The sequence below is a fragment of the Schistocerca americana genome, chromosome 1, assembly GCF_021461395.2.
Source record: "Schistocerca americana isolate TAMUIC-IGC-003095 chromosome 1, iqSchAmer2.1, whole genome shotgun sequence".
In the NCBI taxonomy this organism is placed as follows: Eukaryota; Metazoa; Arthropoda; class Insecta; order Orthoptera; family Acrididae; genus Schistocerca; species Schistocerca americana.
Window position 1 is genome coordinate 347,819,381 of NC_060119.1, and position 27,380 is coordinate 347,846,760.

The 27,380-nt window shown below is 39.1% G+C and overlaps 1 protein-coding gene across 3 annotated transcripts in view; it reads right to left on the reverse strand.

Moving 5' to 3' along the window:
• The window catches only part of LOC124599481 (probable E3 ubiquitin-protein ligase MGRN1), a 168,909-nt gene extending 150,107 nt beyond the window's left edge, over window positions 1-18,802 (reverse strand). For all 3 annotated transcript variants that reach the window (XM_047136081.1, XM_047136083.1, XM_047136082.1), the window contains exons 1-6: window positions 18,605-18,802; window positions 14,100-14,218; window positions 13,616-13,857; window positions 9,766-9,953; window positions 1,610-1,767; window positions 1,091-1,225 (exon numbers count right to left, since the gene is read on the reverse strand). In XM_047136081.1, coding sequence (XP_046992037.1) covers window positions 1,091-1,225; window positions 1,610-1,767; window positions 9,766-9,953; window positions 13,616-13,857; window positions 14,100-14,218; window positions 18,605-18,692 — 930 coding nt within the window. In that variant the 5' untranslated portion in view covers window positions 18,693-18,802. The remainder of the gene's footprint in view (window positions 1-1,090; window positions 1,226-1,609; window positions 1,768-9,765; window positions 9,954-13,615; window positions 13,858-14,099; window positions 14,219-18,604) is intronic.
• Between the last annotated feature and the right edge of the window lie 8,578 nt (window positions 18,803-27,380).

The window sequence follows — 27,380 nt, forward strand, 5'->3', positions numbered from 1 at the left end:
ATTTAAACAGTTTGTGAAAGAAGTTGGCGCAGATTATGGAGACATACTTCATTATTCAAATGTTTGTTGGTTGACCGCACAAACATGTTCAGCTCACTATTTGCACTTAGAGAAAAGAGCTTTTCTAGTTTTTGAGTGAAGAAGTCAAATCAGATACTAAGAAATTTGAAAATAAGCAGCAGATTTCACTTTTCTTTTATTAACCTGGCATTTTTAACAGATTTTACAAGTCATCTAATAATTTGAATTTGCATTTGCAGAGGAAAGGAAAGCACTGTTTCTGATATGTTTATAGATATTAATGGAAACTTACACAATTTAATTTGCAACTAAACAAGGAAAATATTTGCAATTTTCTGAGTTACTCTGAACTGAAATGAGAACACATGGAAGAAAAAGTTTCAAGATTTACTTTCATTATTGATGATGTCTTCAATGAGTTTCATAGTCACATTAAACATTTTAAATTTCTACAGCAGGGCATCATTTTCGTTAACAATTCAATGAAAACCAGTCTTGGAATTGTTAAAAGTGAGCTTCAAGAAGTGTGTGGTTTACAAAATGACCAATTCATGCTATTGATAATAGAAAGAGCTGTTGCAGTTTTGGTCATGCCAAAATATCGGTAACCGAAACTCGAAACTTCGCTCTTACAACACAATATTTTTTTGGACCAACATATATTTGTGCAAGTACATTTTCATCGATTAAGTCAATTAAATCTCTTCAGCCTAATGCAGTGATCAATGCGTCATTGGAGCATCAACTTTGTTTCACTACAATGCAGAGTGAAATCGATAATTCAGAACTTGTCAGTACTAAGTGAAATAAATCTAATGTAAGTATTTAAATATCTCATTGATTTGCCTCATTGAGACAAATAACTAAATAAAAATCAAGGTTTTAGTAATTTATATCTTACACCTTTTACGTGTAGGGACTAGACACAGCTCATGATGACTAACAGTCATCCTTGTGGTTGGCCAGTATGGCTGTGGCAAGACCACGAGTACACTTGAAGAGGGAAGCACTTGCTGGAAGGGAATATCTCATGAGTTCTGGGCTTGATTTAAAGTATGAGGGCACTTACCTGATAGCGAAGAGAATCTGCACAAGAGTTACAAAGACATAAATGTCTACAAGGCAAGATTAAAGTGTCTCTAACATCACACATACATATTACACATTCAGATCCATTATCTTCTGTGTCTTCATCTCCAGCTGCCTGAAAGAATAAAGTGCCACTTCCATGAAATTACACTGTATTAAGTGCCCCCCCCCCCAAAAAAAAAAGCTTAACATAAAAAGAATTATCTATTGCCTTCTAAACAGTGACATAAATACTTCCTATTGCAGATTTTATTAAAAGTCTAACTGTAGCATTCCATAGCATCCACTATTAACTGCTATTAGTAAACTACTCACTACTATTTGCTAGTTGTTAATCTTATCACGTATTTGCAATAAACTTATTTCTTTGATATACATTAAATATGATATAATGAACTGTGTGTATAATTTTTAAATCAAAACCTCTTTTCACACTTTGTATATAATCTTAAAAAGATAATTTTATTCTTGTGGCTGAGCAGTGAACAATGATACAGACCTTTGCAGTGTCATTATTTTTGTTTTCAATTCCATATATTTCTTGCAATAGGTAACATAGGCCATCAACATACAGCTTTTGCTTGAGTGCTTTCAAAACATACGTGCCATCTGAATGGTGATCTACAACAGCTATTGTCGTGTGTGATTGATGTGGTTCTGTAAAACAAAATTTTAGGAGAAATGTTAGTCAGGGTGCAATAACATAACATTCCTGGCTATCATCTGAAATACAAATGTCACAGAAAGGACACAACTCTTAGTGAATATTTGGAATGATTCCCTTCAACTTACTAAAATGACATTGGAGCTCCACATCTATCAAAATACAACATATTAAAATTATAAGTGCTAAGAAGAAAATAATAATATACACATTTTGAAAAGAGTAATTTTGCTCTAATGCAACAGTGAGTTCATATAGTCAGATACACAATTTTTATCCCTGCCAGTGTGAGTATGAATCAATCATTCTTCCCACTGATAGCATCTCAGTCTGCTTCTTTTAAACTCCCAAGAACTTGCATTTTCTTGCTGACATTAACGTAGTTCAATGTTTGCTTTGAGTATGCCTAGCAATCTTAAAGATATTTACATTCCATAACTAGAGTAACTAGTAATCATTATACATGTTGTTGTTGTATACCCCCTCCCCAAGAGGTACTCTATCACTATTACTGTCTTGACTATTAAGAATGGTAATTAAATAGTTTTCAGTTTGTTAAGGAAACAAATACGGTCACGACTCCTTTTTTTGGATAAGGTTTTTTTTATTTTCTGGTTCCTCTAGTAGCATGCTATGCTACTGTGTCACAGAAATTTCACTATATACCAGCAAAAACAAAAAATTAATTGCATAACTTCATTTTTTCAAGGTGATAAGCAAAACTTTATGACCAGCAAAACAGACCTAGAAATCACACAACCAGACTAAAAATTGAAGAAGAGATTAAGTTCCTAAATTACTACTTTTATGAGAAAAGTAGCAAATCAGTTCCCAAAAATCGTCTACACCATCCACATTTGTTAACTGTTATGCTTCTTATATAAGAAGTACAAAGACAGTGAACAAGCATTTTTTTGTTCTTTCAGGAAAACCTGATATTTCAACTTTTATTGTAATCACATCAAAAGGTAAAACCTGGCCAATACTGTTTCCATGCGAGACAAAACAGGAACTGTGCTGCTCAACCACAAACACATAACACCTTTACAACTATATCACCTGTCAAATGTACTAACTTAAGACCGTTAGCTGGAGTAAACAGAAGGTATGCACTAGCAAAACAACATCTACATTGTCCAACAGTCCAGCATACGCATTTCTCTGTATACTGCAGTGTCATGAGCATGATGGAAATCACCATATGCATAATTATTGCTGTCATCTGCATATTGATAACGATGATGACTGGGGTTTTCAAGACTCAACCTATTAGTCTTTTTATCCTCGTAATCAATTAACCAATAAGAGAGTTTTATGAGAAGTGTAGAGACAGTTGTGTCTAGAATTGTGACACTGTCACAAAAAATGACTTACTGAGAACAGTGGATTGAGGGTACTGATAAATAGGACATAAGACATGCACAGATGAAGGTAGAGAAGATAAAGATTAATCTAGCATAAGAGCTGGTGTGGAATATGTACCCCACCACTACCCTCTCTGTAGCAATACCTGGAAAGGACACCAAAAGAATGGAACAAGTTCTTCAAAAAATGGAAAATCCAGGATGGAATGTAACAATTTTGTGAGAAGCAAAGTTGCTACTCATCATATAGCGGAGATGCTGAGTCGCAGATAGGCACAACAAAAAGACAACACTCACAATTATAGCTTTCAGCCATTAAGGGCTTTGTCAACAATACTCTCTCTCTCTCTCTCTCTCTCTCTCTCTCTCTCTCTCTCTCTCAAGCAAATGCAACTCACACACACAACTGCAGTCTCAGGCAACTAAAAACCACACTGCAAGCAGCAGCATCAGTGCATGATGGGAGTGGTGACTGGGTGGGGGTAAGGAGGATGCTGGAGCATGGAGGAGGAGGGATAGTATGGTGGGGATGGCAGACAGCGAAGTGCTGCAGTTTAGGCTGTGGGCAGCAGAGAGGTGGGGAGGGGGAGGGGAGTAGTAGTGGAAAAGAAGAGAAACAAAAAGAATGGGTGTGGTGGTGGAATGACAGCTGTGTAATGCTGGAATGGGAACAGGGAAAGGGCTGGATGGGTGAGGACAGTGACCAACAAGTGTATTAGCAGTGATAAGGACAAATAAGGGATACATAAATTTCAAGTATTGGGAAGTAAGATTTGGAGTTTATGTCTGGGCCTGGGTAGAGTTATTTCGGGACCATCCACGGGCTAAAACAAGCAGCAGGAGTGATCCCCTTCCCAACTCCACCCCGTAAGTCAACTATAAAAATGAGAGTATTAAATCAAGGAGTAATACCTACTTTCCCATACTATCAACTAGGACCTGTAGTAGTATCTCATAAAGATATAAAGTACGCTGTACCTCAGGTGAGTCTGCACATGGGTATGCAATGTGATGACTATCAGTGTCACTCCTCAGGTGTGCTGAGGAAGATTCTCTCGCCACAGAATGTAGTCATATGTGAGGTAAGTATAATCAATAGGGATTTCACATAAGATTACATCTGTTTGAGAGGAGAAAAGTGCCATCTTCCATTTCAATGATAGAAGCTTTTATCATTAGAATTTTTTTGAGTCAGATGTTGATCACCCATTATTTTTCCCATTTTTGTACGATACACTGTCTGATATGTGTCCATAAGTTGGCTTTTGGAATTTGTTGGCAAAAGGTCCATCAAGGAGGCTTCCTTACCTAATGTACCAGAACAACCATTGTCAGAAATGGCTCTGAGCACTATGGGACTTAACATCTGTGGTCATCAGTCCCCTAGAACTTAGAACTACTTAAACCTAACTAACCTAAGGACATCACACACATCCATGGCCGAGGCAGGATTCGAACCTGCAACCGTAGCAGTCGCGCGGTTCCGAACTGAAGCGCCTAGAACCGCTCGGCCACCGCGGCCGGCTTGTCAGAAATGCCTATATGGTCCAGTGTCCAGAGGAATACCATGGGGTTCCAGCACTGTCAAGGTCATATAAAAGTTTGGAAATGGTGGACACCAACAGATGAATAAGAGAGTAATTTTCAGTCACCTTCAAACTACTAAGAGAGTCAATGCACTGGAGAATGTTTTCGACAGGCTGAAGTTTTATGTGTGTAAGAGCGCTTTGTGCTATCACTAATTTCACTGTGCACACTGCATACCGTGAAAAGGGAGTGTTGTTCACAAACATTTGTATCAATAAATGCAAAGCTGACTTTCTCATCATCCTTGGAGAGAGCACTATATATCAGGCTAAAGATTGAACAGCCACAGAGGACTCAACAGAAACTATAGTGATGATTATTAGGATTTATGTGAACCTTAATGCCATGCTGGAGGCCCACTCATATTACATGTTGAGAAATACACCATGATGAGAGCTCCATTGGTGTGGTAGAGAGACTAGTTATTGTGAGAGGAAAAAGAGCTCCCGATGAATGTCTTTTACTATTATTGTTACTGTTATCACTGTTTTCAAATGATTCAAACAACTAAAGATGTTGAGGATCCAGAAAAGTGTACATAACAGGGATATTAGAGTCTATAATAAATCCTAAGAACATAATTTAAGAGTTGTTGGAAGTGTCTCTTTACTAGTGGAATACCAGCTTCCACAAGGAGACTTTTACTAGAACCTGCGCAGACTGCTCCCTAAAAGCATTTCTAAGGAGCCATAGGGAGTTTAATTTATACACATTGGTCATCCTGTGGGTGGGTGGACTGAGGTCTGTAGAAGTGCATGACTGGGAGTTCCTTTCACCAAGCCTCCCAACTAGATGTTGTTGTAATTGAAATATTCAAAGAAAATTGAGTCTTATTTCAAATAGGTACCGAAACATGCAGTGACAGTTGCTAACAGCTTCAATCCACCCTTGGTATGTTGGTGAAAATGCATGTAGATGGTAGGAATAAAACATCATCTGAAATTATATGAACATTATTCTGAGCCATTAGTTCAGGATCCCACAGAAAGTGTAAATGATGGTAATGAGATATTTAGCCTGTTAACAACAAGCAATCATGAGTAAAGAGTCATAATGGATGCAGGGATTAGTGGCCACAAGATAGTCATAGTGAGACTAACTACCATAAGAGCCAGACTGTATGCCAATTAAGTCCTTTCTGGAGTATGCTAATGATATAGCTCCATTTTTAGCAGTAACACATAACCACTTGCTCAACAAAAGCTCTACATCTAAAAACTGAGTAGTTGCACAGGTCATATTGATGCACTTGGAAGAAAATAGAAATAATGTGCTGAATTATAGATTCATATAACTGACGTCAATTTGCAGTAGGATTTTGGAACATATACTGTGTTTGAACATTATGAAATACTTCAAAGAAAATGATCTATTGACATATAGTCAGAATAGATTCATAAAACATTATTCTTGTGAAACATAACTGGCTCTTCATTCACAAGAAGTAATAAATGTTATCAACTGGGTATCTCAAGTTGATTCTGTACTTCTAGATTCCCAGAATGTTTTAGGCTTCATTCCTCACAACCAGCTTCTAATCAAATTGTGTGGCTATGGTGAATTGTCCCAGGTGTAGGGTTGGATTTCTTGTCAGTAAGGCCACAGTCTGCAGTAACGGACAGTAAGTCATCTAGTGAAACAGAAGTGATATCTGGAGTTCCCCAAATAAATGTTATGGGCTCTCTGCTGGTTCTAATCTATATAAACAATTCAGGAGACAATCTGAGCAGACCTCTTAGATTGTTTGCAGATGTGCTTTTGTTTACCCTCTAGTAAAGTCATCAGAAGATCAAAATTATTTAGTCAAGATACCTTTATGATACAAAAAGTGGCACACTGATAATAAACAACAAAAAAAGTGTGAGCTCCTCAACATAGTAAATAAAAAAATCCTTTAAATCACATAAATTTAAAGGTTGTTGATTCAACAAGTACTTGGAAATTACGATTATGAAAAACTTAAATTGGAACCATCACACAGAAAATGTTGCGGGCAAGGTGAATCAAAAACTGTTGTTTTACTGTAGAATGCTTAGAAAATCCAACAAATCTACTAAAGACACTGCCTACACTACACTCATCCACCCTCTTCTGGAATACTGCTGAGTGATAGACGATCCTTACCAAATACGATTAACAGAGGATGTTGAAAAAGTTCTTTTGTATTAGGGGAGAGAGTGTCGTGGACATGATAAGAAAGTTGGCAAAAAAACAAAGGTGTTTTTCGTTGCGGTGAGATCTTTCCACAAAACATCAGTCACCCAACTTTCTCCTCTGAATACAACGATAATTTGTAGACTCCCACCTATATTGGGAGAAATGACCATTATAATAAAACATGATAAATCTTTGTTTCTACATAAAATATTTAACTATATTGCGAAAAGTTGCTACTCACCATATAGTGGAGATGATGTGTCGCACATAAGTACAACAAAAAGAGTCACAAATAATTACTTTCCATCCTGGATATTAAATAAAGATTTTGGTGTTTATTTTTACAGGTGCTATTCACGGGTGGAATGGCAAAGATATAGTCTTAAAAAGTTCTACGAAACCTTGGCCAAGCACTTAAGTGTGATTTGCAGAGTACTCATGCAGATGTAGCTGTAAATTTTGTGGACAAAAAACTGTAATCATCATCACTGACCCATACCCATGTCTTCTGAAGGGTTGCATGAAGACGACATTCTGCTGAGTTAGTGACAGACAACTCCAGCAATAAATTTGATTCTGCAATGGCACCAATTTGATTTACGGTAAATGTGAAGAAAGTAGTGCGAAGAGAGTAGTGCTCAAGACTGAACCCTAAGAATCCTGTACCAGCTCCTACTAGGTACAGGATTTTTTAATAAAAATTGGTAGACTGCCTCAGAAGCCCCATCCAGGTAAAGTAACAGATGGTGACACAGCGCTGTATTGTGTGCATTTTGTATGTCAAGGAAGACCACTATCATGTGCTGACAAAGTATGAAAGTCTCCTTGACAGCAGATGCCAGTCATAAAAATAGGTCAGTTGTGGATCTGAAACTTTGAGATCCACACTGAAATGGTGAAAGCCCTTGTTCCTACGCACCAACAGAGTCTGTTTGGATAAAGTCACATTAAGCTGATTTGACCGTAGTCATATATATTGTGTATTGTTTGCAAGTCTTTATCTGTTGGGTGAATCTCCACTATATGGTGAGTAGCAACTTTCCTTCTCATAATATTGTTAATATTAACTTTTGATTTTCATGATTGTGAAATGTTAGTAATTTTACAAATACAATGGACGTGATGCATTAAATATAGACTTGAGCTTGGAGTTACTATAGCCGCCTTCTTCTTCTTCTCCTCATCCTGCTCCTCCTCCTATTCCTGCTCCTACTCGTTAAAAAAAATGGAAAATAAGTAAGACTTTCATCCGAATTTTCCTTAAAGGTACTGAACTCTGAATCCTGAAGTCCAGGTTTCAATCCACAGTTGGTCCTACAATTTTTTCTTTCAATAATTGCTTCCTTCACTTCTGGTAAATTTCAACTTGCACTAAATTGGAAGTTCTCTATAACTAACTGGTAAGTCAGTTCAAAGTTCAGAAGGCAAGGGCATACTGCCTACAATAGGACCATGGCTATACTCCATTTGGTGAAACAAGATCTCTGAAATTAGAGTATCAGCTTTCAAGTATGAGGTGCAAAAGACTATCATTAGTACTGCTTAAAAGCCAAAGTCATCTGTAACTGTGATGTTGTCATAGAAAAGTAAACAAAATCATGATGTGTGATTAGTTGGGGTAGGCATGTGAAACTAAGGCCACTTTGAACTACCTGGGATCTTTTTTTGCCATACAAAGAATAGCAGTTTATTGCAGTACTCAAACCAGGCTTAGAGTTGAGGGATAGCTGTACCAGGACCAATTACATACTTATTGATCTTCTTGTATTTCATTCCTGTATTGAAATTTATAAGGGGATGAAATAGAAAATTTCTCCACTCATATAAAGCACTGCTTTCATTCCCATGCACTGCACAGTTTTTAGTTCCTTTCCACATTCATAATACATAAATTTATGAGCCCGTATGTTTCTAAACCAGAAAGAAAGCCCATTGTTGTTAATTAGATGACATAATAACTACAAACAAGAAATGCTACACACAAAATGTTGTCTTAGAAAGAGGAGTGTGTCAAAATGGATGTCTGCTTATCATATCTAGGAACAAGTACAACAACAAATGCCACTGAGTAAATACATCTGTAACACTACTAAAACCAATTAAAGGAGACGACAGATAATGACAGTTTCACACTAATAAAACAACCATTTTTTTCCCAAGAAAAAAGCTGACCATGTTGTGGCACAACATGCTCAGTTTCAATGGCTGTTTCACAACCCAAGCCATCTAGATCCCCTCCGCAACTAGCTTCTCTAAACTGTGCAGATGGGAATTATTCTTACAACACATTCTCCACTCCCATAATCGTACTGGCATCGATCTCAGGTAACCCGCTGTCTCCACACCCTGCACCCTACAGTTTCCCCTTCCTCTGTCCTGTCAGCCCCTCCCAATTCATATCGCCACACTGCCTTCAGCATGTGCCACTTACTACTGGCTGCTAAGATTATGTCAGCCCATATAGCTGTTCCCCTCCCTCCCGCAATCGTCCTGGATGTCTCCCTTCGAGCCAATAGCCGTCCAACCCCAGTCCATCTCTCTGCCTCCCATTTCCCTGTCCCTATACCCACCCCACCCAACTCTACTCTCACCACAATCAGTCCACCTACTACAAAGTAGCATTGGCACCATTAATTTAGCTGGCACCATGTACAAGCATATCTGTGTGTGTGCGCATGCGTGCATATGTGTGTCTGTTTTGCTCCAGCCAGTCAAAGGATAACTCCAAAAGCTAGCATGTTTTCTATCTTTTTCATGTACCTGTCAACAATTTGATGCTTCTGCTTTTCAGTGAGTGGTCGCCTTTAATCCTAAAATATTTCATTTCTACGTCAACTTCCCTACAATATTAAAATAACATTTTGTTAAGTATTATGTAATTACCATCACTCCCATCTTCTGCGACACAATGAATTGCAATTGGAATAACTTCTTTGTCAGTGTTGTATGTAAGTTCTTCATCCGAATAACAGCTGGGGTCAAATACATGAGTTGCTTGGCTGAACAATTGGTTGCTTCCACGTTTGTAATGAAATGTTTCTGAATTCATTCCTGGGTTCCGAGGATGAAAACTGGAAAAATAATATCAGACATTTATGTTTACTAATTTTTTTTCACTTCAATAAGTATGAAAAATCAAACATACTGAGCTGACACAAAATGTAAAAATAACAGTGTACTATCTACAAATGAATTACATCTTTTTTAAAATTTAAACATTTAATTTCATTTAACATGGTCCAATATTATAATTCAAACAAACTTTTCATTCTATATTGGTACGAAGAACTGCTTCCCAGTAAGCATGCTCCTTTGCAAGTGTTTGACACGTGATAAATATGTTTCAGGTGCAATAGCTGAAAGTTACGGCAAATCAGTATCACTCCACAATATGTTTATATACTCTTAAACATACACCTACAAACTCTGAAAACACGTGCTACGAGCGAGTCATTGTAATAAGACCATTCTAGAGCATTTGTATAAAATGCAGGGGTGACTATCTTTAAGTAGTAAGGAAGACCAGGTATTAAATGCCTTCAACGATTGATTTATTAGAGGCAGGCGAAAAGTTAAGATTGGATAAGAATGGGGAAGGAGACTGATTATGTTCTTTCAAAAGGATCCACCCCAGCATTACCTTTATGTGACTTGGGAAAACAACAGGAAACCTATAACTAGATGGTCCCCACTTCTCTCAAATGTAGGTACAGTGTTGTAAGCACTGTGCCATCTCAGCCCGTATCAGTTTAAGGCAATACAGAAGTTCACACGTGTTGGTAAAATCATTATTCTCATGAACAGAAACAAAATTTTACATGCAAGCTGATATGATGATAAGAGCAACTGCAAATGTAACGGCCAAATTATGCACGGAAGCAAAATCAATGTAGGTCACCGATAAAATTTTACTGTGAAGAGAACAAAATATGTTTGAAATAACAGTTGACACAAATAATGCCTCATCAAGACAGTTGATCACGTCTGTCTACTTTACATTAGAAATGCTTTGCTATACTCATTTGGCATGGACTGGTTCCAGAAATGACCTCCCCTTTGGTAACCCTAAATTCAAGCATACAGTATTAAGGGCCTTAAAATTGTAACACTGATATTCACAATTTTTTTGAAATATGTTAAGAAAAAAATAATAAAAATTAGATATTTCCAAAATCCTGTTATCATTTATGGAAGCACTGTACACTTCTGGGCTCTATGTGGCTAACAGTCATCACCATCTATTCTAAATATTCAAATGTGGTAAGCACAATCCCTCCACAACAAAAGCCACAATATATACCCTAGTCCAGATTCTAGCCATCAAAGGGCTTCCCTAAATACAATATCGGACAATAGGCCCCCATTCATGGCAAAAGCTTTCACATAATTCTGCACATCAAATGATATGAAACACCTTCATAGAACACCATTTTACCCATTCTCCAATGGTGCTGTGCAGTGGATAGTGGAATGTTTGAACAGCAAACTTTGAATGCAGTGGGAGCCACCATTGCAACAGCCACACTCACACTGTTCCTGAACACCTACAGGACCACCCCTATCAAGGATTATAGCTTGATGGAGCTCTTCCACGGGAGACAACTGCAAATGCTAATTCATCTCCTGGCCCCACAGCTCCAGGCAAGCCCAATTCGGCACTTGGACCAATACCATTAGAAACAGCAGTCAGGCACATTTTACAGAGCAAAGGACATAGGGGCACCAGCAATGGTGATAAATACTCACAAGCAGCTCTTCACGTTGAGTCGACACACCAAAGGGTTTGGAGCACCATGTACAAACCGTGTCTGTGCCTACAACTGCAGTAGCACCAGTGGTACACCCTGAAGTAGAAAGCCTATCACTGCCAGTCCCACAAACTCCCAGATACAACCTGCACCCAAGGAAACCAGAGGCAGTTTCATTGGACAGAGGTTTCTGTGTTCTCATAAGCTACAGCCGATGATGCCCACATTGTTGTGTCCCAGCACGATGCCAGGTGTTTCCAGTCTCTAACACCAGCCGCTGGGAGTAAGTGCTGGAACACCAACCCAGCAAGTAGGTTTATGTGCCAAGGCACCAAGTACACACTAGTTCACCTTCCAAAAGATCATCCAGGATGTTCTGGCCCTACATGTTCATTTTAGGGGGGAGGGATCTAATATGCTAACCTGAGACTTTTGGCTTAGTGGAGATGTTACATCTGTGAGTGCTAGCATACGCAGCTGAAGTGTCACACGCCATTCTGCCAGCCACCTGGAGCTCGCGGCTGCCTTAGAAGTTCCATTGTGCAGCATGTAAGGAACTCAGTGGTATACTCGCTTTGCTACTGCCTCACTGTCACAATGCACCATTGGTTGTTGGTCTCATTTTTCACTATGTATCATGTTGTCTCTCTCTCTCTCTCTTTCTCTAGATTACTTGTTAGAGTTTTTTTATCTGCAGTGCCATCTCCAATTGTCCTTTTCCTCAGTGCTTGTCTTCTCTGTATCCACTCGGTGATCCAATGTTGATGGCTCCAGATCATTTGATCTGGCCTCATCAGATTTCTTTAGTCATTCTCGACATTTGGCCCAATTTCAATTTCAGACACTGTCAGTCATAGGGTTATAATGAGAAATGAAAGACTATGAAAAATGCTGTCCAAATATTTAAAAACATCAACATTTATTTGGACAAAAAATATATACATACCAACATGTCAAACGATATTTACAAGGAACTACATAGTACCTCTTTATTTTTTTTTTTTTTTATCTTGGTTGCTATTTAACTGCCAAGGGGAAAAAATAACTGAATTTTTCTCCCTCAACAAGAGACTCTTCTTCATTGATGAAACAATGTTCATTAAAAAAAGCTTTTTTTACCCAGGTCTCATCAACACCAGAGCACAAATCAAATGTGCACTGTAAAGAGAAATGCAACAGCCTTCACTCTCTGCTGTAGAAGATACAGCTCTTGCAGCTATTGGCTCTAAGCTGTGATCTCGTACCAGCAACAATGTAATCATGTGCACAGACACCAAAACAGACCATTTTCAAAATCTCCTCATTTTGTGATCAATATCCCAGCAACAACTTGGGCGCCTCTGTGGCACCGTGATCACTTCCCGACTATCACCACTCATGCTGATTCAACTTTTCTGGAGGAGGGAGGCATGGGGCAGCATGTGATAAAAGCCATCAACAATATAAAAGAGTACATCTCATCTCAACAAGGCACGTCTGGTGATGTGTAGGGGTTGCCTTCATTCTGCAGCTGATACCAAAGCAGCCACATTTTGTCCCTAGTATGTGATCACTCATGTGATCACCTGAAATAGTAAAAAGGCCAACCAAATGTTTGTGTGCTTGTTTAATTCATCAGTCATTCACTATGGTGTTCTACTGACCATCTGTTTGTATGACAATTTATGGTATAACCTGATTCTGATAGTGCTTTTCACTTCTTACAATATGTGTTCAATGCTATTGTTTGTTTTCTTTCACATTTTCACCTTATTGTTTCTAGACAACAACTTATGTTGACCAATAAACAATGTTGATATGACAGTACAGTTATAAAATAAATTTTATGCACATTTAGATCTAGCTGTTTTGTTAGTAATTCTTTTTCATTACGGAATGCTGGTACAGAAAAATATGAGTATGTATTACAAAATTCTGTTGGCATGTGCCATACATAAATGTTAGGGGTACCTAATTACGAAAGACAAAATACTCAAAGTACTCACACTATGCCATTTGGTGTTACTTCTTCTGTACAGAAGTAGTAGATAGTTATGGCACACCTTGTATCACAATCAAAAGTAAATTCTATGTTGAAAAGGGATGATTTTGCTGCTTCAATATCTACATCCCCACATTTACCAATACTTTCTGGAGAACGTACAAATCGAAGAGATTCTTTGCGGATGTTCACCAAGCACTTCAGAGTTTTTGTTGGTTCATTGGCTTGTGGAGGTGGATATGGAAACTACAAAGCAAATATTTCTGTTAATGGGCAATATAGTATAGTGCAATTAATACTACAACACATATGATGTTGCCCAAACAAGAACAGAACAAGTATTGTTATCAATACCATTAAAAACAATTTTTTCAGGCTATTTTAGCAAATAAATCATTTATTTCATTTTATTTCTTTGTTATAAGCACTCGTGCAAAAAGTAATAGTTGACAAAAGTATGAGATTGCCAAACACAGTGGCCTACTTACAGGTGTTGGTTTGCTGCCAAGGAAATTCAAATCTGCATTTTCTCCAAACAGATAAGCTTCTGGCTGAGGAGTGTCAAATCTTTCTCCACCCATTATGAAGTGACTGCCAAAATAATTACCTACAAAACATTGCTCATTAGAAACAACTAATTTTGAAAACAATATATGAAGTCAACTTTCCAGTGAGAATAAACACATTACATACAAACAATCTGTTAGGTGGGAAAGGTTAGGGCAAGAACAAACTACAGGATTGTTTACGAATTTACTGTGATGCCTCCTTGAACATTTTAGGGTAATAATGAAGAAGTAAAATTAAGGCATGTAAGATGAGTAGCCTCTTATTCTCAATCAGCTCATTTATTTGATTTTATTTCCTTTTTATAAGCACTCACACAAAAAGTCTTGTCTGATGATCACAGAGGATTAAGGCATTTTTCTGTTAGTAACTGTAACAGTTTGTGATATTGTTAAAATGACTGCTGATGTGTCAATGCCCACTGTAGTATATGTGCAATGATAAATTCATATTTCACTTTCCAGCAGAAACACAGTTGTAGGTATGTGCAAGGAAAATGCACTTGTTCTTGTACACTAAACAACAAAGTTCCGTACATAATGTCTGTTGTGTCTACCTGACTCATCAGCCATAGCCTTCTGGGTATTCAGAGTGAAATGGGCTAGTTAAGTTTCACATAGCTATTGCAATATATGTTAGTTTTGGCAGAGTAAGGAAGGAAAGTGTGTCAGAGTTTACAGCCCATCAATTTTACAAATGGAACACTTCCTTAGATGGACAAAGATAGTAAAGCAGTCTTGCCAAAGGAACTATGCCAGCTTTCACCTTCACTGATTTACAAAAATCATGGAAATCTTAACCAGAAATGCAAACAGATACTTATCCCAAACACAAGTTCAATGGTTTATAAGTAGAAGCCTCTACCTACAATGTAATAGCTTCATGACTGACACAAATTAGTGGTAGGCAATAGTGTTGTTAGCTATTACACAGCATGCCACATGTTCATGCAATCGATATAAATCATCCTGTGTCATGCTTTTCCCCCCTACCTTGTATAACTCAACTCAATTATAAAGTCTCGGCATGTAAGAACAAAACAAGCATGTAGAAACTGAAAAAGAGCTATGTTTGACTGATTTCTGGCTTCTATCACCCACTGGAATGTCCATTCACAAAACTACTTTAACTGAAGTACACAAACTCACATGGCAATTTCAGGAGAAAAGTTGTTTAGCTTAACGAAATCTCATGTCTAACAATGAACATACTCCAAAATTCTAGCATGAACTGACACTTATATCACTGCTTGAACAGTGCACGGAAAACAAGTTCTAGAAGTGTAGCCATCTCCATTGCACATTTTCTATAAAGTTAAACACAAATAAGTGCTTGAGAGGAATGCCTTGTTTTTGTCTTAACTTTTTTCTTTTTAATACGGTTATTTCTATGACTTTCATATTTATTAGTCTGCCACCTGGATTACAAAAGCTATGTCAAGCTTCAGAGCAATGGAATCATTTGGTAACAACATGGGACTTGCATAAAAAGTGGCAAGGACAAAGAAAAATACTTTGCAAATGTACATCACATCGGTGACAGCGTTTCAAAGCTTCTGTACCAAGGAGACATCAAGACACTGAAGCGTAATAATAACATAACCAGAAATCTGCTATGCTCGATTAAAGGTTTTTCTGGTAAACTGATAGCTAATGGCAGAGTAAGACAACACATGGCTCAACAACAATAACAAGGAGTCACTTGAAGCTTTCAAAATTGATAGTCAGCTTTGGCCCATGACAACGATACTGTTGCCTATGACATCATATATGGACAGTATTTGTAAGTTTCTATGTGAGAAGAAGGTGGTTTGACACGGGTGCATGGCTTGAAGTGGTACTCTCGTGATAAATTTTGACGTCAGTGAAGTTATTCAGGATGGCTACTCAAACCTGAAGCAGGGGGGAGGGAGATGGGGGGGGGGGAGAGGGAGAGAGGGGGAGGGGGGGGAGGGGGAGGGAGAGGCAGAGGGAGAGGGAGAGGGAGGGAGAGAGAGAGAGAGAGAGAGAGAGAGAGAGAGAGAGAGAGAGAGAGAGAGAGAGAGAGAGAGAGAGAGAGAATATCCCTAAGAAAACCACTTGAGAGTAGGAAGCTTGTGTCAAGAAGATCCTGATTAATTAATGGTGAGCTGAGAGGGGGTGGGAATCATACCACAATGATGACCTTTCTTTCCTCTCAGCTGAGCTACATACCAGCCACAAGCAGTAGTTTGACTGCAGTTTTTACACACTGATAATTTATGTGGAATAATGTTCATACAATTAACACACTTCAAGATAATAAATACTTTTATAACTGATGATTTACAAAACTCAATAAAATCCAATTTCAATGCTAGATTTAAAATGCAGAATTCCCTGTGATTTTATCAAATTCCTGAAATTCCCTAACATTTCCATGATTTTTCCAGATAAAATCTAATTCTCTAATAATTCCAAGTTTTTCAGAAGAATCGCGACCCTGTTGTTATTTGTAAAACATTATTGTGAGTGCTTGTTGTGTGGTGGATCCAACAGTGAAATTTAACAGCCATATGTTGATGGGGGAGAAGGAAGGAAGGGTGATTAGAGTTTAACGTCCCATCAACAATGCAGTCATTTGAGAAGGAGCACAAGCTCAGATTACAAAAGGATGGGAAAGGCAATTGCCAGTGCCTTTCTCAAAGGAACCATCCCAGCATCTTCCTGGAGCAATTTAGGGAAATCAGGGAAAACCTAAAACTGGCTGGCCAGACGGGATTTGAACCACTGTTCTCCCAAATTCAAGTCATTAGCTAACCACCACTCCACCTTGTTCAATACAGAACAGATGTGTGATATGCGTAGCATCATAACTTCCCTTCAGAAGTATGCTGTACTTGTGGGATGTGCTAAATGTCAAAAATGTAGAGATCCTATGGAAATTACTATAGTGGGTCCTTCCTGTATCAGTGACAGTTTTGTATTGCACTATCAGAGGGACAAACCATGGTGATTGGTGGTAGGCAGGGAACCGGACTGCATGAATCTAGGAAGGTAACCACCATTATTGTCAATCTGACTTATTATTTTTGTTTCTTCTCATCTGTGTAGTTTTGTGTCCACTAGAAAGGAAGTGACTGATCATTCAGTTATTTATTGGTTGGAAAGTTATGAAGTAGGAAGTTTTATGTTTTTCACATATTTTCTGGTTATTGCTTTTTACTGGAGAAGGAGATTTTCACTTTTCTTGTTTTTTTTGGGGGGGGGGGGGAGATAAGTACAAGTGCTTGTTTCGGAGGGAGGGAATATTTGGTTTATTTGTGAATATTGTTTTTTCATGGATGGTAGGTATGTAATTTGATTTTAATAGACTTTTTTATTAATTTGATCATTTTGAGGCTGAGGAGATATATTTGTAAAGTGTGTGTCTGTCCGAAACTCCTAAATGCTCCTGGGTGTCCCATTAGTTATCTATATCAAATATATTTCTAATGAGAAAATTGTCACTGTTGTTGTTTATTTCTCCCTTACTCCCTCCTGAGTACTTCTATATTCTGTGTTGACTGGGCTCCATACCTAGTGAGCATGATAAATTTGAGATATCAACATCATCTTATTGCAACGGATTTTGTGTAACAAGGTGGCTGTTCAAGGACTCATGTCAACCGATGGATTCTGTAATGGGCAAGGATCTGTTATCTTCTTGATTCAACCACAATGAAGTCAAAGTATTTACATTGTACTTTTGAATATCTTCATAAACTAACAAATTCATTTAACTTTGAACATAATACAACACTACAGTGTTTCAATTCGTTAACACCTTCAGAATAATTTCAAGGATTAGCCCACTGTGACAACGAATGCGTCATATTAATTTACCACTGTATAAATAAGGAAAGTGTGGAGAAAGTGTTTTCTTATGTCTTGAAAAGACAACCTATTTGAGGAAAGGATATGATGGTGGCATACCAGAGAAAGTCGTTTTTTTGCAGAAAAATTCATCTAGCTGAAAACAAATCATTGAATTGAAGCCAAACTGCAAGTAACAAAGTTCACGTGACAAACTCTACAAGAATTCAAATTTAACGTCACCATACTGGGAAAGATACATAAGGGAGTACATGGTACTGTCAACGATACGGCATCGAAAAGAATTACTTGAAACAGTGGAAAGTTGGAGATAACTGCAACGTGATCATACATCCAAATATAAGGCAATAAGTGTAACATTATTCGAAATTTTCGGGAGTCTGGTAGTAATCATCAACGTAGTATATGCACATTCTGAATCTACAGCGTAACACGTCTACACTATAATTTGTCTACCTGCGATTCAAACCTTAACAGCTGGTTTTAACAATAACTCCTGCTATTGCACATCAACATGACAACAAGTTAGCGCAAACAGATTATTTGTGGATGTTTCGTACACATTCATCACGATAAGTAATTTTTCACTTCACCTGATCTAGGTGGGTATTTATATGCGTGATTCGATACAATATCAACTTCTTCAACGCCTGCATGTTGTCTACTCGTAAATGCTCCCATCACGACTGTTGTAACTATATCCCTACAAACAATAAACACAAATTTTCAATGTGTTATACCACTGTGCATACCAAAACGTCAAATTATGTCAACAGTAAATCAAAGTTAATATAATTTATGGTTGTACCAAAGATGTTATAACAATCGATGCTTGCGCAGTATATTTTCTACCTGCGTGCACTCCGGCTGTATGCCATTCTATTCGTAGCTCTGGTTCTTTGGTTAGCAACGAAATAAATAACGCTGTTTTTCCGATCGCTCTCAAGAATATTGAGAAAGGGTGATTCATTATTAACACTTCGACTCTAGTGTTGCTTGCAGTGAAAAACTTTTCGACGAGTGGTAACAACAAATTGTTGCATGCAGTTACGGCAGCCGCGCTGTGCCGTCGTTTGTGCTTCGAGCGGCGGCTGGCACCGATTCCATCAGGTGTTTCATTGAACTGTTATCAAGTTTTTTTTAGTGTAATCTACTCGATATTTTAGCTACAAATAGTTCGCAACGAGATTCAAAGCATCGTCGCTGGGAGATTTCTCTCAGCGGCTATTTTTAAAATGGAAACTAATGACGAAATCCCAGTCGGCACCGGCCAAGGGTCGGCTATCGCTTTGCATACGAGTCACAACATCGAGACTCTCATGTCGCACCCTCCTTCAACAGTGTTAATTACAAATAAGCATCAACTGGGTGCCATCGAAATGTACTCACAAGATCACTGTCCTCAGAATGATCAGATGGAGATGGATCAACATTCACCAAGTTCAGCTGGCTTGTCGCAGTGTCTGACAAACAACACCCAGCGACAAAAGGCAAGACACCGATCACCATCACACCAACAGGCAGCAGCTCCTGATGCAAATGTTCCACCGGCCGCTGTGGCCGAGCAATTCTAGGTGATTCAGTCCGGAACCGCGCGACTGCTACGGTCGCAGGTTCGAATCCTGTCTCGGGCATGGATGTGTGTGATATCCTTAGGTAGGTTAGGTTTAAGTAGTTCTGAGTTCTGGGGGGCTGATGACATCAGACGTTAAGTCCCATAATGTTCAGAGCCCTTTGACCCATTTGAGCAAATGGTCCGAAGAAGGCAAAGGCAAGTGAAAAGCACAGTAGTAATGTTGAAGAGGAAGTAGATATTGTAGATGTTGATAATGTTGCATGCACTGTGGAAGTTCTAGGGACAGACAGTAACTTGAGTTTAAATATAGGGGACAGGAATTGCGATGAGCAGCCTGCTTCCCAAAAGTATGTTAGTCGTGAAAATTTGGACAATTCAGTGACCACAACGGTACCTCTTACGGAAACAACACGTTTCCTAGTAACAAAAAATATGCTAGCAAAGATAATACATATCAATCAACAGACATGGTTCTCACGTCGTCTTTGTAGAGGGAGAAAATGGTAATGTAGGAAAGTTACATCCAATGATATATTTAATATCTCAGCTATTGGTAGAAACTGGTATAAAATTGAAACCAAAACATGGCAGGTTGCGGTTGCTTGATGTTTTTCGGCTGAAGAATATGGTGGCTTATATTCCAAATTTTCTGACAAAGAGGAGGAGAGTTATCTGTGATGTTGATATTGCATTATCCCACCAAGACATCCTTGTAGAAATAAAGTCGAAATTTTTAGTAATCGACATATGAAGGTTCACAAAGAAAGTAATAGAAAATGGAGAGTTGAAAGTACTTCCCACACAGAAATGTGTTGTAACATTTAAATCTCAACAACTTCCCCAGTATGTATATTTGTGCAGTATGCGATGCCCTTTTGTACCATGTGTCCAGTCAGTTTTGCCATGTCACAATTGCCTTAGATATTTCCATTTAAGTTTGCAATGTCGTAGTAGTGCCCGCTGTGCCAAATGCACGGGAGCACATGAGACCTCACACTGCTCACATGTCGGAGAGCCCAAGGGTTTGCATTGCAATGGAAACTACCTCGCTATGGATCACCGTTGCCCAATATATCAGCAGCACATGGAAGCAAAGAGCAGCAAAGCCTATGGCGCTCCTTGCGCAACTGCCGTCTCGTCATTGCGACCATCACTTGGGCAGACTACTGCTGGTGTTTCTACAACACAAGAGCTCTCTCCTAGTGACTGGCCTAAAATATGTGAGAAACAAAAAGGTTTGAACATGACGGACAAAGGGCTACAACAGGGACCTAAGCATGCAGTTATATCGGTTCCAGCTCCCGGGTCTTACAAAAATAAACCATTTACTTGCAGTCCATACAAGCAGGGTTATTCTGATATGTTATACGAATTTCAGGATCCTCAGAACTCAATACAAAACAATCCATATCCTTCCACTCCTCTGGCAACATCTTATACTGGTCGAGAAACTACTATTAACAGCCTTTGTGCTTTAATTATGCACAACATTCTTTCTCTTAAAAGTGAAACAGACGTGGTAACGACACAGGCTCTTATATATCATGCTGTTGAAGACTTGTGCAAATCTGACAATGGCTTTTAAAATACTCTATTGGAATGCACGGTCAGCAATCTCGAACAGAGAAAGTCTTTATCGGGAGCTTGTATTTGCGAAACTTGGTTTCAGCCAACCCAACGAATACAATTCAAATGATATGCTGTTCTCAGAAACGACAGAGACGATGGAAAAGGAGGAGGAGTAGCCATTTTGATTAGAGAGACGGTTAAGTTTAAAAAATTGGACATCACTATTAGGACAACAGAATGCTAGGTGGTTGCTGCTGTGATCTACACTCCTAACGGCACATTCGGAATCCTCACCATTAAAAAAGAAACACCTAAGTGTAAAATACAAGATCTTTCACTGGATCAGATTGTAACCCAGCTTCAAACGCCATTTCTCCTTTGTGCAGACTTCAGCGCACACCACTCACTATCGGGTTGTGTAATAGATGATGCGGATGGCAGACAGTTAGTTACACTTTTTGAAAAGTTCAATTTGATTCTTCTAAAAGATGTTTCTCCTACTATGACCGTCGACCGTCGATTTGACATTGTGCTCTGTTGACTTAAACCATGTATCAGAGTCAAACGAGACCCTCTTGGCTCAGATCATTTCCCTCTGGAAATCACAATAGACTTACCTATAAATACAGTAGAAATTATCTGCTGAAACAGCAGGTGTAAAATAAAGGATACTGACTGGCCAAAGTATATTGCAACAGTCCAGGTGAAGTTTTAATCTTTTAACAATTTTTAGCTCCGAAAGAAGCCTATCTACAGCTAATTTCAATTATTAAAGACGCTGCAACAATTTCCATTCCAAGAAAAAAGTAAGTCATCGTTTTGAAGTAACTGCCCCCAGACCAGTGTACACCAGAGTGCTCTAGAGCCATAGCACAGCGCAAACTTGCGTACAGTATCTTCTGTAAACAACAAAATGTAGAAAACTTCATTGCATATCGGAAAATAGCAGCGAAAGTTCGAAGGTGGTTAAAAGACCGTAAAAAGAATACTAGCTGGCAAAATTTCTGTGAATCTTTAAATAACAATGTTAGTCTCACTGATGTTTGGGAGAAATGAAGATTTTTCAAAAACAGAAACTCCACTATGCGTCAGCCGTTAAGTGACGCATGGCTTGAAGACTTTGTGAATTTAATCTCACCAGCTTTCGCAGCCGAGCAGCCATATTGCCCCCCGGAGCAACGGGATTACAATCATCTGTTCGTGGTACCGCTTTCGTATGACGAACCGATGAATGGCGTTAAAAAGAGCGTAACTTCCACACCCAGTAAGGACGGTATACACTATCAGATGATAGAAAATCTTTCAGACATAGCACTCAGAAAACTGTTCCAGATATTTAACCAAATATGGATGAATGACACGCTAATAGAAGATTGGACAACTCACGTAATGGTACCCATACTGAAACCACATAAGGATGACGAGCAGGCCAAACCATATACCTATTTCTCTTTCTTGCTGTATCGGCAAAACTCTAGAAAACTTGGTAAAAAATCGCTTGGAATGATGGAATCAAATCAGACCCAGTCAAGAGTCGGTATGGGTTTAGAAAAGGCAAGGGAACAACAGATAATTTAAATATCTTAACCTCAGAGATCTATGATGCATCAACAAGAAAAGAGAATATAACAGTTATACTCATGCATATAGATGGAGCATACGATAATGTTCTTATACCTGTGTTGCTACAGGACTTGGGAACCATTGGAATCCTGCCACAACTGAAACAGAGGATGACAGACTAAAGGGCGAAATACTAAATGTCTTTTTCCAAAGCTGTTTCACAGAGGAAGACTGCACTGTAGTTCCTTCTCTAGATTGTCACACAGATGATAAAATGTTAGAATCGAAATAGACGATCGAGGGATAGAAAAACAATTAAAATCGCTCAAAAGAGGATAGGCCGTTGGACCTGATGGGATACCAGTTCGATTATACACAGAGTAAGCGAAGGAACTTGCCCCCCTTCTTGCAGCGGTGTACCGTAGGTCTCTAGAAGAGCGTAGCGTTCCAAAGGATTGGAAAAGGGCACAGGTCATCCCCGTTTTCAAGAAGGGACGTCGAACAGATGTGCAGAACTATAGACCTATATCTCTAACGTCTATCAGTTGTAGAATTTTGGAACACGTATTATGTTCGAGTATAATGACTTTTCTGGAGACTAGAAATCTACTCTGTAGGAATCAGCATGGGTTTCAAAAAAGAGGATCGTGTGAAACCCAGCTCGCGCTGTTCGTCCACGACACTCAGAGGGCCATAGACACAGGTTCCCAGGTAGATGCAGTGTTTCTTCTGCAAGGCATTCTATACAGTTCCCCACAGTCGTTTAATGAATAAAGTAAGAGCATATGGACTATCAGACCAATTGTGTGACTGGATTGAAGAGTTCCTACATAACAGAACGCAGCATGTTCTCAATGGAGAGAAGTCTTCCAAAGTAAGAGTGATTTCAGGTGTGCCGCAGGGGAGTGTCGTAGGACCGTTGCTATTCACAATATACATAAATGACCTTGTGGATGACGTTGGAAGTTCACTAAGGCTTTTTGCAGATGATGCTGTGGTATATTGAGAGGTTGTAACAATGGAAAATGGTACTGAAATGCAGGAGGATCTGCGGCGAATTGCACATGGTGCTGGGAATGGCAATTGAATCTCAATGTAGACAAGTGTAATGTGCTGCGAATACATAGAAAGAAAGATCCCTTATCATTTAGCTACAATACAGCAGGTCAGCAACTGGAAGCAGTTAATTCCATAAATTATCTGGGAGTATGCAGTAGGAGTGATTTAAAATGGAATGATCATGTAAGGTTGATCGTCGATAAAGCAGATGCCAGACTGAGATTCACTGGAAGAATCCTAAGGAAATGCAATCCGAAAACAAAGGAAGTAGGTTACAGTACGCTTGTTTGCCCAGTGCTTCAATACTGCTCAGCAGTGTGGGATCCGTACCAGATAGGGTTGATAGAAGAGATAGCTAAGATCCAACGGAAAGCAGTGTGCTTTGTTACAGGATCATTTAGTAATCATGAAAGCGTTACGGAGATGATAGATAAACTCCAGTGGAAGACTCTGCAGGAGAGACGCTCAGTAGCTCGGTACGGGCTTTTGTTAAAGTTTCGAGAACATACCTTCACCGAGGAGTCAAGCAGTATATTGCTCCCTCCTACGTATATGTCGCAAAGAGACCATGAGGATAAAATCAGAGAGATTAAAGCCCACACAGAGGCATACCGACAATCCTTCTTTCCACAAACAATACAAGACTGGAATAGAAGGGAGAACCGATACAGGTACTCAAGGTACCCTCCGCCACACACCGTCAATTGGCTTGCGGAGTATGGATGTAGATGTAGAACTGATTTATGGAATCAGCACTTTCCTCACTCAAAGACCCATATGGGTTCAGTTCCAAAATAAATTAATTGAACCACGTCGTCTTACAACAGGTCTTCCACAAGGAGCTATCCTCAGCCCCCTACTCTTTGTACTATACACTAACGAGCTGGCGAGGATTATCCCTTTTCCAGTTAAAATCCTCCAGTATGCAGATGATATTTGTTTGTATGTGTCGACCAAAGGAATGGATCAGGCTGTGTGTGAATTATCAAAAGCGATGGGCACAATGGGCCAAACATTACGTAGCTGTAGGTTACAGATTTCGGGAGAAAAATCGGTACTCGTTCCTTTTACGAACCAAACTATGCCAGGCTGCTTAAATAGAGTAAGACTTTCTAGTCATAAAATACCACTAAAATCCCGGGCGATGTTTCTTGGCGTTCTCTTCGTTTCCTGAATGAGTTGGATACCTCATATTCAAACCGTCGTCAGTACATGTGAAAAAGCATTGAATCTTATGAGATCAGTTACAAGAGTGTGGCTGGAGGCACATCCAAACTCTCTGCTCACTCTCTACTACACGTTGATACATTCCCGTGTAGACTACAGATGCACAGTCTGTCACACTGCTGCTAACAGGTACCTAGCACTACTGGATAAACTGCAGTACAGAAGCTTACGCATCTGCCTCGGAGCTATGCATGTTTCACACCAACGCCCTTCTCCAGGAAGCATCAGAAATGCCTCAACATATTCGCAGAACAATGTTGTGTGATCGTTATATCTTACAGCGGATGGCTGATACTAAACATCCACTGATAAAAACGTGTGAAAGGCTCTCTCAAGTGGGAAATAACAGAAATGTCAGTAAACAGAAGTTTTATATCTACAAGCGGTGAGAAGACTGGAAATATCTCCAAAAAAAGTATATCGAAGTGAATTTCTTCCAAAGTTCTTATATGACTATTACAGCTCTTATCACGACATTCTTGTAGCATAAGTCGTCTATTGCAGCAAAGGAAAAGGATATGGGCAGTTTTCACGTACATCACACGGGCCGAAAAGTGGGCAGGATATCTTAAACTATATACAGATGTCTCAAAAATGGGGACGTAAAATCATACCGGATGTGCTTTCTTCTGTCCAGAATCTGCAGAAGAAAGGAAGTTTTCACTACCAGGTGATGCTTCCACATTTCTTGCTGAAACTTTCGCTATTATAGAGGCAATAAAATATGCAAGATCTCTCAGAATACCCTAGGCAGTAATAATCACTGACTCTCAAAGCGTTTTCAAACCCATTAGTTACAGGAATTGGAAAAAAAGCTAGTAAATACACCCTCGACATACTGGATCACTATCACAAAGCTAAGAAGACTGGCCATATTATAGAATTTGTATGGGTCAAATCACATTCCGGCATTCTATGCAATGACAAAGCAGATCAACTAGCGAGAGATGCGATTAACAGTGGAAGACCTATGGACATGAAACTCCCATACACAGAATACCTCCTAAAAATAAAACTAGCGGTTTTCTCATGGCAGGAAGAATGGAATGAAAGTCAACAAAAAAGAGGTAAAAGCTAGCTCGTATACAGACATTCATACCAAGACAGACATGTTTGCGAACTTCAAACATTCAAGGAAAATTATAACGTCTATTGTGAGAATGCATCTTATTCATGGACCTTTCACTGCCCACTTACATAGAATCGGCGTATCGGAGACACCCTACTGTCAATGTGAAGAGGAAACAATTGGTGATGTAAATCACATTTTATTTCATTGTAGACGCTAAGAGAGAGTCAGAATCAACTTTTTAAAGGAGCTCTTAAGACTTGGTCACAGCCAGCCGCTTTGCACGATCCCAATTCTGGGAGACAAGCAGGAGTACATACTGTGACGTCTCGTTTTGTCTCGGCTCGATGGTGATGGTTGTCCCAGTCGAGATTACGTGGAACGGCGTCCGTCGATCACGACAACGCCAATCGGTAACTATTAGAAAAATAAACTCTTCGCGCAATTTGGTTATTTTTCAGATACTGTCTCTCAGAACTGATATCAACGCCTTGATGGAGCAGCACGCCAGAGTGTGTGCGCCGCCCTTGCTTGTAATTAAGGCAATGGTGTTCGATGTCTATCGATCTTCTCCACTCATAACTATAGCGACTGCACCATTCGACAACGCGATGACTCCCTTGATCTGAAATGATAACCAAAAGTCCTTTGGGTGTTCGCGACAGACTTTTCATTTTACGCGAACTTGCTGACTGCAGTTCTTATGCCCAGTTTGAGAATGGGTATTCAAACGTTGAAAATATAATGTCTTGAATCATCAATCTATCACTCAACCGATTTCACACCATGATTTTTGCTAGGGTATTGAGCTGTTAATTATTATTCCGTCGTCAAAGCGTCGCAACGTCGCGTATTCAATAACTACATGACGTAATTCCAGAGATAACATACCCTTGAACAATGTTGAGAATGCGTTGTATTTGGGTGTAAACTTATTGCTGTTTGCAGTTAAATTGTCACTAAATCACTTTTAACTTTTATGTTATCCGAAGAATCAGTTAATTTCACAAATACAATTTAAATGTCCATTAAATGATGTATGCGACACAAAGAATTAAAGCTGAATTAAAGTTGATTGTTGGTTGGTTGGGTTCGGTTGTTTTGGAGAAGGAGACCAGACAGTGAGGTCATCGGTCTTATCGGATTAGGGAAGGACAGGGAAGGAAGTTGGCCGTGCCCTTCGAAAGGAACTATCCCGGCATTTGCCTGGAGCGATTTAGGGAAATCACGGAAAACCTAAATCAGGATGGCCGGAAGCAAAGTTGATTGTTCTTCGTAATTATTTGTCCATACACTCAGCACACAC